General features: G+C 42.1%; 1 protein-coding gene across 1 annotated transcript in view; it reads right to left on the bottom strand.

Annotated features, from left to right (window-relative positions):
- Nucleotides 1-12,414, bottom strand: part of EFNB2 (ephrin B2) — a 45,312-nt gene extending 32,898 nt beyond the window's left edge. The window contains exon 1 of the mRNA XM_015640171.1: nucleotides 11,492-12,414. Coding sequence (XP_015495657.1) covers nucleotides 11,492-11,619 — 128 coding nt within the window. The 5' untranslated portion in view covers nucleotides 11,620-12,414. The remainder of the gene's footprint in view (nucleotides 1-11,491) is intronic.
- Between the last annotated feature and the right edge of the window lie 6 nt (nucleotides 12,415-12,420).

The following is a 12,420-nucleotide window of genomic DNA, read 5'->3' as shown; positions in this document are numbered from 1 at the left end:
CACTGGTGTTTTCTCTCATTTGCTAGCCATGAAATACAGGAAGAGACCAATGTTGTTTTAATTAAAGAATTGTTGTTCAAAATATGCTACTGGGAATATTAAAGTAGTTCTTTGCTCTCATGGCAAAGATAATCAGATATTTATATGGTTTGAATTTTGGGAAAAAAATAAAAAAGAAAGTAAAATAAAAAAATCTGTGCCATGAATTCAGCGTAACACAAAACTATTGCTCTACTTGACTTGTGTTCACAGAGGCAGGGTGTGCCAAACCCGAGAGATGGCACTTTATTGAAAAGATGCAGACCAGTAGTTAGCATGGAACAGAAAGTCAAACCAAACCATGTGTGTTTCTTACACAAGTCACTAAAGCCTTTGCTTTTAGAAAGCTAACAGAGAGCAGCTGGCATTTGCCAAAGAACTACTTTTTGAAAAGTGCAAACCAGATTGTTCTATCGCTGCGCTATTCTGTGCTATTCTCTACCATTCCTGTTAGAAAAACAAATGTCTTATGTCAGCCACAATATAAGGATGCCAACCAAAGTTTGCAGTCTTCCTTCTCTTAACTACAGTTTGCTCACACCTGTACAGTCTTGTTTCAAGACATGCTCCAAGCAAAGTCTATAAAAGAGGGCGGGGACTGTCTTGTTAGTTGATGAGACATTAATAATCGGTGATTGTATCTCCAATGCAAAGACAAAATTTCATCTACTTTGCAGTTGTTAGAAAATGTATTATTGCATACCATTTGCCTGAATAAGTAAACACTGGAAGTAGAACAAATTGTTAACTCACAACTTTCAGGAAAAGTTATGCCAAATCAGTAACAGAATTGTATAAACAAACAAACCTATTCTGGAAAATCATTTTTATGCCAAGGAGAAAATGACCTAGAGCAAAAATCCAAATGGGAGAGCTACAATCAGTCTACACTTGCTTCTTACATTAAACCAAAGATTCAGCCACTTGCAAGCACAAAGATCCTATGTTCATGTCACAAAGTACCAACTTTTCCAAGGTTTGACTGATGTGGAGAAGCAGAACAAAACCAGGTGGCCACAGCCATTACTTCAAGGCAGTAATAATATTTGACCTAAGAAGAGACAGATTTTGACCCACTACAATGTCTGAGCCTCTGAAATGAAGTTAAACTGACATGACACTGCAGTAATTAAAAAAAAATCTGTAAACATCCAAAACGTGCACTTGACACAACTGACATCCCTGCCCCAGATGGAGGAGTCCACTGGAGGGGTTCAGCAGAAAGCCAGGGATAACCGGAGATCCAGCCACTCGGTTTTAACCCATTGCCCTGCACTCCTGAGACACTGACATTTGGTTCAGCCTCTACTGCAGGGAGGCTCAGCCCGTGGCACATCTCAGAAACCAGGCCCTCTCTTGCAGGAGGAAACCTGGGTTCTCGGGTGATCAGTGATCAGTTGTAGTGGAAATGTGCTGCTGGCATTACACCAAACAGTGAGCTAAAAAAAAAAGCACAGGAAACTCAGTTGAAGCAGAGCTACCTGTGCAACCAGACTCCAGAGGCACAGCTGATAGACTTGCTTGAGCTCCCAGGTGGCATGAGTGACACACTAACTACTGGCAGGCTATACATCCCTACCCAAAAGCAGACAGGGAAGTTGCTTCTGACATCATTTTCTGATTTAAAAAAAAGCAACGAAGCTCTGGAGAGATCTGTATTTGTCCAACCCCAAAAAACCTCTTCACACTGGCCTTGGTTCAAGACAGCTCATGCTTAATTCGTCCTGCTTCAGCAAAAATGTTCAGCATTCAGCACATGCTCGACGTGTGCTTTTCTGAATAAGGACATTTTTCCAAGTCAGGCTGTAGGAGCACAGAGCAGTCCTGCTTGCCTTGGTGTCACACACTGATCCACAGAACGTAAGACTACAATACGCTATAAATCTAAGATATGGCTTTTGGTTTTCTTCAAAAAGTGCCTGAAAACTCTGTGATACAAAGAATGATTAACACCAAAAACCGCCTTTTAAATACTTTTTTCAGGTACTGAAGTAATCTGTCCGCCAATGTGACCTTCCCTATTCAGCTCATCTATACAGCTCAGAAATACCCTGGAAAGATAAACCCTCCAAAAACCCAGGTAAAGTGTTGGCAAGTGATTAAAAAAGTGGTCAAAAAGTGGTAAAAAAGAAGGTAAAGTGTTGTGCAATGATTAAGCTATACTGCTTCTGAAAGAAACTGAAATTAATTAAACATGAAGAAAGCAACTGAAGTGTGGACAGAGAATGCTGTGGGACTGCAAATCCTTAAAAGGAGTCAAGATGTTCCCAACTCCAAATTTACACTTTCATCCAGTCAGGTATAGAAACCAACTGCTGCTGAGGCAGTAGGTAAGCAGATGGTAAGCACCAAGCAAAAATGAAACTGTGAAACGATGCACCACTGACGAGGAGCCAGAAGAAGCGCAGTTATGTGTGCTCCCACCAGTGCTGGCTGCATAGGTTCCTTAAACAAACTGCTTCAAACTTGCAGAACATCAAAAGCCAGATGGGTCTTCCTGAATGAATCCGCAGGCAAGGAGCCAGGATTCCCGTTTGCTGCAGAAATAGGCCTGGACTTGATTTGAGTCTTCTTAGCTCTGACAGGCTGCAGTCTGGCAGAACTCCCAATCCAAAATAAAACAGCATTCAAGTGAGACTGGGCTTTAATTAACAATAATAATAATAATGATAATAAAGTTTCAAATCACTCTTACTAGCTTTAAAATGCATGTCTTTACAGTGAAATGTTCACCTTCCCCACTGCTGTTCACTCTGGTTTGGGTATATAAATAGATGTCCTATTCAAACAAAAGCAAAGAAAACAGTGAGAAGCAATTTGCAGCATCACAAATTTTTCAGCCTAACATCATTTCACCATCTAACCTATCCTGCTGTGTAAAACAAGCCAAATAATTTCTTGCTTTCCGTTGACACATGTAAAACTTGACTTCAAGCTCTGATCCTACCAAATAAAGTTTTGTAAATCCTATTTTAGCCACCACCCATGAAACATTTTAAAAGAACACTACAGGTAGGAAACCCTTCTTATAGTTATGTATATGTCATACATAAGGAATGATTCACCTAGCAACACAATCCTCTACCAACCTTTATCTTTTTTGGCTTAGAACTTATGTTTAAAACCAGAAGAAAGCATAGACTATTACATCAAAGTTTAAATCAGCTGCATTATAATTATCATGCTGATACCTCAATAAACACTGGGTGTTGGCTGGCCAGGATTGCCAAAAAAGATAGAGGTCCTGCCCTTATTTGCTGTCTTTGACAATGTATATAATCACATCAAAGGAAAGTTCTCTGCACCACAGCTAACAGAATAATCTATATGTTCTCTTTCCTAGAGTAAAATGATAGAATTTTTTTCGTAATAAGAAAATTTAAATTTTGCCTATAATGAAAAATAATTATAATGTGAAGTCGTTTCAAGCTTGCAGGACTGGCAGTACCCACTGAAATCACTGGAGGTATTTTCATGAAGTTGAACAAGAGCTAGATAGGCTAAGATTAAACCTGAATTTACAAGGAAAAATATGGTAACAACAAAAAGCCCCAACTAATAATAATAAACAGATAATTCACAATGACACTGAAGACACTTCAAGTTTAGGAAATTTCTGTGTGCATGTTTTATCTTTTTGGGTCTTAAGACCTATCTGGAAGTGGAGGAGCAATGCAAAACTGTTTTTTGTTCTGCCATTTTGTTTTCATGGCTTCCAAAAACATACTGAGCTCAATGTACACATTTTCTCAAAGCGTGGCCACTCTTCAGTCTTGGATTTTTTTCTCCCCCCGTTTAGGGATGGGGAATGAAAACTGCAAAATCTCTGTTTTAAGTACACCTTCAAGTTTCTATCAGTGAAAACTCCTTAAAGTCAGGGGAACCAGGAGGGGAAAGACTCTGGATGCAGGGAGAGCTGGGGTCCACTGTCCAGGATGCTCTCCATAGATGATTCCCCCCTTCTCCCTGTGCCCTGCCAAACCTGTCCGGCCTTATCTGGGATATTTCTGAAATGTGACATGACAGGCAGGTTCGAAAGCTAAACGTTGGATAATGGTGGGCAAACAAAGGACATCGGTTTTTGCATTATTTCTTTAATTACTTTAACCCTTGTTCGAACAGAAAGCATAAGGCCAGAGTAATTCAGCTTCTCCCTTTGTCATTTGCCTGCCATAAATATGCACCAGTCTGCATTTGAAAAGCTGAAGGAGGCTGCAAGCTTGCTGGACATTTATCATGCTCTGTTCCCTGTTAACAAGCAAATACTTTAGTTGAATGGCCCATTAGCAATCATTGTCAAATGCAGAATGCAAGGTGCTTGAATGTGACCGGCCTGTAAATTAGATGAGGTTGCCCCTGTGCTTTGGAGAATTTCAGCAAATGAATTGGATCTTTTGGTATAGATTTGTGAAGGTTAAGTTTCAAGACAGGAAACCCGTCTGAGCACTTCAGGTCCTGTATATTCTGCCAATCCGTCCAGCTCCCATATGCACTTGTTTATTTTTCATTTGTTAAATCACATCAGCATCACCAGCTTGACAGTTTGGGGTCTAGAGTTCCCTTTTCATTCAGATTTGTGAAGATTTCCTGCATACTATGGGATAGGGTAAGAATGATAAATTCAAGCATGTAATTAACATCTTTATATAAAAAAAACCTGGAATAATCAAACAAAAAAAAAAAAAAAAAAAAACCAAAAACCAATGCACTTTAAGTGTCCGAGGCACTGCCAAACAAACAGCATGAATTCCATTTTGCCGAGCTCATCCCAGGCTCATTCCCAGTGAAGAAAGACACAACTGTTATTGTAGGCTTTAGTGTTTTTTCCTCTTGTGTCTAGACTGCGATTAACAAATGCAGAGTACTTTCTTCTCCCCCCTTCGCAGACAAATGAACAAGCAATAAAGTAGATATTTCTCATTTGAATCGTACCTCAGATTTGCAATGTAATGCTGACTTTAAGTTGTGGGCGTTCAGGGTTGTCACTTGGGTAGAAAAACGAGTATTAACTATTTAAAGGCTATTTAAGAGAAAAAGCAAGAAAAAATACATCCTAGTAGCTGCACTAGGGGAGGTATTTTACTACCTTTACAGCTGCAGATCACTTAAAATAAATGATGAAACAATAGCTCTATTGTCTGCCGGCTAAACTCAAGGGGCTGACATCAAACTCATCCCAGTGATTGTAAATTGGCCGGGGAGGAGGGGAATGGGGGGAGGCAGATGCTTATCTCATTCATTTCTAGATTTCAGCCAGCCTTTCGGAAATAAACACCACCTAGAGACTGAGCCAGAGACATTTGGTTATCTGCAGCTTGACTGGTAAATAGGAGTAGATGCTGGTTTGTTTGTGGTTGTTCGGGTTTTGGTTTTTTTAATTGTTTTAGGTTTTTTTTCTTCTTTTATATTTTTGCAGGATGGGAAACACAAGAGATGCTGAAGTATCACCTGGCCTAAGCACAGACAATGCAGCATGTTTATCTTTGCTGCTCCCATGGAGTGTGAGATGGAGACCACAAACTAAAACACAGCTGAAATCAAAAGCTCTCTGTTTTCCTTCCAGATAACTCCAGTACTACCTCTCTCCCCTCTGTTCTCTGTGCCTTGCCAGCATGCTCCTGCCCGAAGCCCAAATAGATTAAGGCAACAAATCCCAAGTGCAGCCAATTCTTCAGAAAGGCTGCTGCTAGGGCAGGAGTTAAAAAGGAGAATCTTCCACACCTCACAATTGCAGCCATCTCGAGTTTTAATCGGCCCCCATCTCGGCAAAAAGCAGTAAATGAAATCTATCTTTACCATATTATACACCACCAATGAGCAAGAACTGAGCAGCTTTTCTTCACGGCTCCAACCACCCCAAGCCACAAGTAGGCCTTTCATAGTTCCTAATCCCGGCCCCCAAGTTTTGTGCGGTTCTCACATAATACCTTACAGCCCGGAGCAAGGCCCTTAGTTTATAACACCCCTTTCAGAGACGTGTCATTTCTAACATCAAGCTAATCTATATGTTGCCATGGCATCACCCTTTATCTGCCTTTACATCTTATGAACTGCATGGATTTACCACATTATTTTTATCTGAAAGACAGAAAATGGTGGTTTTATTGCCATACAATCAGATTACTGCTGCTAGTTTCTCTATGCCTTTTTACCATACTTCAATCAAAAGGGATCAGTTTCTTTATACTCTGCCCTTGATTTACATTACATCTGTAAAGACCTAGTCTGGGTTGTAATCCCCTTATTAACTATGACCAGGGTTGATTTGCCTAAAAATAAAAGCAAATTGTGTCAGACCTTTTCACTTTGTTTTTGATTCGGAACTACAAAATGGATTACTAAAGAAATCTTCAGAGTTCACACGGCTGGTATAGTACTGAATTTAAAATGAGAATTAAACAAGTTACACATGGGAGCTGTGTCAACGGTTTACATTTTCCATCATGGGAGAAAGGCTGGACTGCATTTGTCTTTGTGTTCTCTGGCTTTAAGGAGACAATGAAGCCACAGGAGTTTTTTCCAAGCTCTTCTAACACTGTCCATTTGCCATCCTCCCTTCCTCTGCTTTTTCATGCAACTCCCCCACAAACTCTTCTCCCTTGATGCTCCCTTCCCCACCCCCCCAAAAAAAACTTCCCCTCCCTCAAGACAACAGTGTGCTAGTTAAAAGTCTACATACTGTGGCACTTCGTATTTTAATCAAAATATTTCAAGCAGTTTAACATTCCTATGTAAGTTTCCACAACGCCTCACAAAGAATGAGCTCATAAGCAAATCCATGTAGATGTATGATAAATGACCAGAAAAACAGGTTTCTTTATGTCAGCAGCCAAGGCAGACAGACATTAGGCACACATGAATAACATTTTAATCACTATTTTTTTTTCTCAGAAGAACACTTTCTTCTCATTTGCAACAAGCAATTTCAAGTCGTGCAGGTTTGCAGGATGCATGAAGACCAGATCATAGAGAAAAAAAGGTCCCCAAAGGAGGCCTGCCTGTGGCTGCTGCGCAGGGCTGAAAGGCCTGTCCTTGCCAGCGTGTCAGAACAGTCACCTCAGCTCCTCCGCTCCTGATTTCCCATGCCAGGAACCTTGGCCGAATTTGAGAGGATCCAGAGTATCACACCTCAAGCAATGTGATCTCCTTACAATAAAACACGGAAGAGGAAAAAAAAAGGGAAGGAAAAAAAAAAAAATGGAGAGGAAGGCATTCTCATGTGTGGGAAGAGGGAGAACTTAAGTGATTTTAGCATGACTTTTAGTCACTGCCTTTCTAAAGGCAATTACTTCATTAAACAAAGTGAAATAACGTAGCACAGCTTACAGATAACATGCTTTAAGATAATTACTATAAATAATATAGCAGTTATACTCTACATATAAAAGGCTGGGGAAAATAACCAGCTCAAGAAATCGGCCTCCAGTTTATTCTGAATTCATTTTGCTAATTCACTTGTGCTTTGGAGACTTGGCTACAAATGAACTATCAAATGGACTGACTGGAAGCCACCACTCGCTCCATCTATTAACACACCAAGTGTCAGCAGCTATGTTTTGGGTACAATTTAGGAGCATGTGTTTAAACCATCTTAACCTTCCACTTCTGTTTCTTCAGCTTGAAGCTGTAATTGCTTAGGTTAGAAAATGTAGTCCCACAGCACAGAGCTCCCAAATAAATTCTTGTCTAGCTGAGAGCCTCCCAAACATGTTGTGAGATACCGTTTTAGCAAGCTCTTTGTGCTCTGGCTGGCTTGCCTGTCCTGTGAAACAAGGGCTGTCCATTACCTACAGTTTATCATCCTGACAAAATGTGAGGAATGTGGATGTGAAAGCACTAACAATTCCACCCCTGGTGCTTTCTCCTTTTTTTCCCCTCTGTATTAAAACTGACAAGATTAACCCAAATGCAAACTGCAGAGCATAGTTCAAGGGGCTATTCAATCGGTAGTGAATGTGCATTTGTTTACCTACAAAAATAAGAATTTCAGATACAATGAGAAGCAGACTAGTCTATATGCTACTGAATAGAACATTTAACAGGGTCATCAATTGTAGTTTATTTTATCAGTTTCTGACATGTTAGCATTCATTCAGAGGCAGGCTGTGAACTATCCCATATATAACTGGTTATCAGAGGGAGAGAAAAACAACTATATAATCTAACTTAATCAGTGTCAAAGGCACCACTTATGAAGATAACCTTGCACATGTCACTAAGGAGAACTGCCTTGCTCTCCGGCCTGTAACACGCATGGAAACAGTGACATTTAGACGTAAGTGATGCTTCTTTGAATGAAATTTCTCTACTGCTTCACTAAAGGCTTCCCCATAACATTACGTGTGGTCCTGGGTGTCAAAGGCAGTGCTGAGCCCTTGTGAGGGGAAACTGAGGTAATCCATGCTATCTGCATACATTGTTTGTCTTGGCAGAAACAACACAAGCAGAAAGTTTCCCATTTAAAAGGTGTCAACAGGAGTTAAATCTAGAGTATTTTTTCCTCTGTGTTTTCAAGATCAGGTAATCTAAAGTTCTTCAGATGGTAAGTCTATAAAGTCTGCGAAGACCATCTACAACAACGATGTTTAACCTCCCAAGCAATAAAGTTGCAGGTATAATTATTTTATGGAGGTCACTTCGATCTCATGATTTGGTCAAGGCAATAAAGCAAATCTCTAAAAAGGTAAGGGGGAAACAGGGAGGGGTACTCTGTGTTCAAATAGCTACCGCATGCTCTCCATCCCAGCCACCTGCTAGAAATTATAACTCCTAGACTTCAGTGCAAAACCAATTCAGTTTATACATTCACCTTAACCTAAAATTTATTATTTCATACTTTATATTAAGCTAACAACTTCCCCCATTTTAATTGCCTACCTGTTCAGCAGATTTATGTCTTGAGACTTTCAATAGAGTTAAATGCACAGCTTCCCTGAATAAATTAACGAGCACCAAAGATAGTTATTATTTCAAACCTAAAAAGGAGCTTTATTATTATACCATGCCAAGATCTATTCAATAGCTTTACTTCCCAAGCTAACAATCAGCTTGAATCCAGAGTGAAGACAATCTAAGGAGAAATTATTCAGGATCCTTCAGGCAAACAAGTGTGAGAAGAATTAGTGAGAAATGCTGCTCCGAGAAGTAGAGCTGCCTCACCAGCAACAGTATCAGGAATGCATTTGCAAGCCTCCTCAAACTCCAGGCCTCCAAGAGGCCTATAAATCACTAGCCCCAGCAATTGAAAAGACTAATTTTAATAGTGTACTTCTTCACTGTGGTGATTAAGCCTCAATGAATCACTCAAGAAAATTCAATTACATCAGCAACACAACCTATTTTTAAGCGTGCATTTAAGTTGAAAAAGTAATTAGATATTATCATTAGATCTACCATTAACAACATTCAAACCTTTTTTGTAATCAAACAGTTTAGAATTAACTAAATGGAAACACAAATCGTGTTTGACAAAGGAAGCATATCCCCAGGCTCTGTGAGATGGGCTGAATTCAGCTGCTCGGATGCTTTCGTTTCACTGATGGCTAATAAAAGCGATCAAGGTAAGTGAAAAAAAAAAAAAAAGCGAAAGCAGGTTGGGGCTGGCAGAGGAGAGGCCCGAGCAGCCGGCTCTTCTGCTTTGGAATAGTGACCTCTGTAGGCATAAACCCAGCGAGGGCTGGGATGCAAAAGCATTCCCCTTCCTCCTAGGCCGAGTCAAGGCTGTTTTCCACCAGCACAGCAGGCCCACTCCTGCAATGCAACCCCGGCTCTCAGCCTTTGCCTTTCGAGACTCTAAACAGCCTTATAAAGCCCGCTCTATTACTGGCCAGGCCGCTTCACCCTCTGATGTGGTGCCGTGCCTTTCTTAAGCCAAAGAAAGGCTTTAGATATGCAGCATCATGGAGCCAGTGACTGGGGGTAAATTTTAACAGGCTTCCCACCTGGTGCATATACAAAATAAGTATTTGTCAATCAATATTACAAATAAAGACTCTGAATTGAGCAGTCCTCTGCGATTCTGGCAGGGGTTTTTTTGTTTATTTTTTTTTAGTTCTTTTTCTTTATGATGAGGAAACTTCTCGGTAAAGATAAACAGAGCAAGTATTAAAAAATAATACAGACAGAAATCTATAGTGATTTTTTCTTTTAATGAAAGCAACAGTAGATGATGATTCTAAGGAAAGGTTGCTTGGTAAACTTGAGCTGCTACGCCTAATTCTAACTTTGAAATCTTTACCAAACTCCTAGAGATCTTACCACCTGCGCAGGATTAATCCCTGATCCAGGAAATACTCCATTCATACTTGTCTCATCACCACCTAACATTTCCTCTACATTTCCCCCGGGAAAACAAGACATGTACTTAAAGGAGTTAATGGGAAACGCTAAATTTAATTAACACATTGCATATGATTTAATTTTAAATATATATAACTGAAGTTCGAGCATGCATATAAAAATATTTTAACCTATTTCTGCTTTAAAATTCCCTTAACTCATTACAGTCTACTTCCTGTTTCTTAATTTTCGTTCTCCAAACTAGTGATTCTAATCACAAAAGTTCAGAGGCTCTTACAAGTGAACAAAGCCAACTTCCATTTTGTATGTCAAAAAATCCAAGGAGACAAAAGAGAAGCGTAAGTAGCCTTACATCACTGCCTCAGACTTTTCTCTAGGACAGTGCACTTTTCAAAAAGTTCCTCTTTCTAACAGCAATAATTTTGTACGTTTAAGTAAAGAGGTTGCTGGTTTTTGTTTGTTTTTTTTTTTAAAGATAACGTATCTCTCTTAAGAGTGAGTTTTAAAAGTGAGGTCCTAGGAACGCATGTACATTTTTGCTTGGATTTGTTAATGAAGAATGACACTAAATGGTTGTGTGATGGGTAATGCTTAGTTCATTACTCACTGACATGTGCCTTGATACCATCAACTCCACAACCAAATTTAGCCCTGTTATAAGCAGATGTAACTTCGCTGGAATCAATGGGATGAGTTTGCATCTGCAGACGGAGAAGTTGGGAGAGTATCACCCTTTCCTGGCAACTCAGCGCAGCCCGGCTCCTCCGCTGCTCCAGCCCGGGCGAGCCCGGACCTTTGCCCGCAGGTTTTATCCTGCTACCGCCGCACCACTCCCCAGCCCGCTCCCGGTCCGCCGCCCCAGCCCAGCCCGGCCCGGCCTACCCTCCCTCCTCCCTCCCGAGATCTTCCCGCCAGGGGTAAGGGGCGGCGGGGCAGCTCCGCCGTCACACGGAACCCCCGCCCCGGGAAGGGCCGGATCCCGCTGCCAGCCGCGGCCGGAGCTCCCGCCGCTCACCGCTAGCGCACTGCGCCCCGTCCCCGTGTCCCCCGGCGGCCGCGGCCGACCTGCGGCTCCGTCCCGTCCCTCCCCCGCGCACGGAGGACAGCGCCGGTCCCCGGGGAGACGGCGGGCGGCAGCGGGATGGAAACTTACTTGGGGTTAGAGGAATTCCAATATATGGGGTCTAAAACGATGGACCGCGCCAGTGCAGTTCTGCATAAAACCATCACGGCTCCCCAGCAGTACTTCCAGGCGGAGGCATCTCGCCTCCGCGCTGCCATGGTCGCAGGCGGCACCGAGTCCCTCCCCGGAGCCTCACCAACTCCGCCGTGCGCCTTCCCACGCACCTGAGCAGCAACAGTAGGGTGGGTGCCCGGTATCCCAACAGCCGGGATGATTGATAGGGAAAAAAAGAATAATAAAAACAATTAAAAAAAAAAATTTAAAAAAATCACACAGTAAGAGTCGACGGTGCACTTGGCGAGAGCTGCAAGCAGATCTACTGAGTCATGTATGCCACTCGCATGTAGGAATATCTCCTGTGAGGTCAGATCCAAGCTACCTCCGAAGTAACAGCAATAGCAAAAATATGCAAACGCCTCAGTCCTTCCTCTTAGTGGGGGTCTCCCGGCTGCCTTGGAAGATGCCACTCAAACTGCCAACTCCCATTTGGATCCAGAGCGCCATACGCGTTCACAGTGTCTAAGGCCCGCGTGAAAAGAAGTAAAACAGAAAATAAATTTTAAAAGAGGTAAAATAAAGGGTGGCGGGAGAAATAAAAGGGTCGGGGGGGAAAACGACACAGCTTCGGCGGGCGGCTCCTCCTGTATGTCTCTCACTGCTCCCCGCAGTTTGCAATCCGCACGGGCACCAGCCCGGGCTGTTTCGGGCAGCTCGGAAGCAACCGCGAGTCAATAAATCCACTCCGAGTCAGCTCCCCGAGTCCCGGGGAGGTGCATCCGCAGGGCTCTGGCTTCCCCGAGGGGCACTGCTGTCCTTGTCGCCGGCAAAGACCACGGAGCGGAGCAAGGCAAGAAACAGGGGCGGACAACAATGATTACAAAAATAAAAAAAAAAAAAAA

Source organism: Parus major, chromosome 1, assembly GCF_001522545.3.
Source record: "Parus major isolate Abel chromosome 1, Parus_major1.1, whole genome shotgun sequence".
NCBI classification, from domain to species: Eukaryota; Metazoa; Chordata; class Aves; order Passeriformes; family Paridae; genus Parus; species Parus major.
This window is presented reverse-complemented; position numbering and strand designations above follow the sequence as displayed.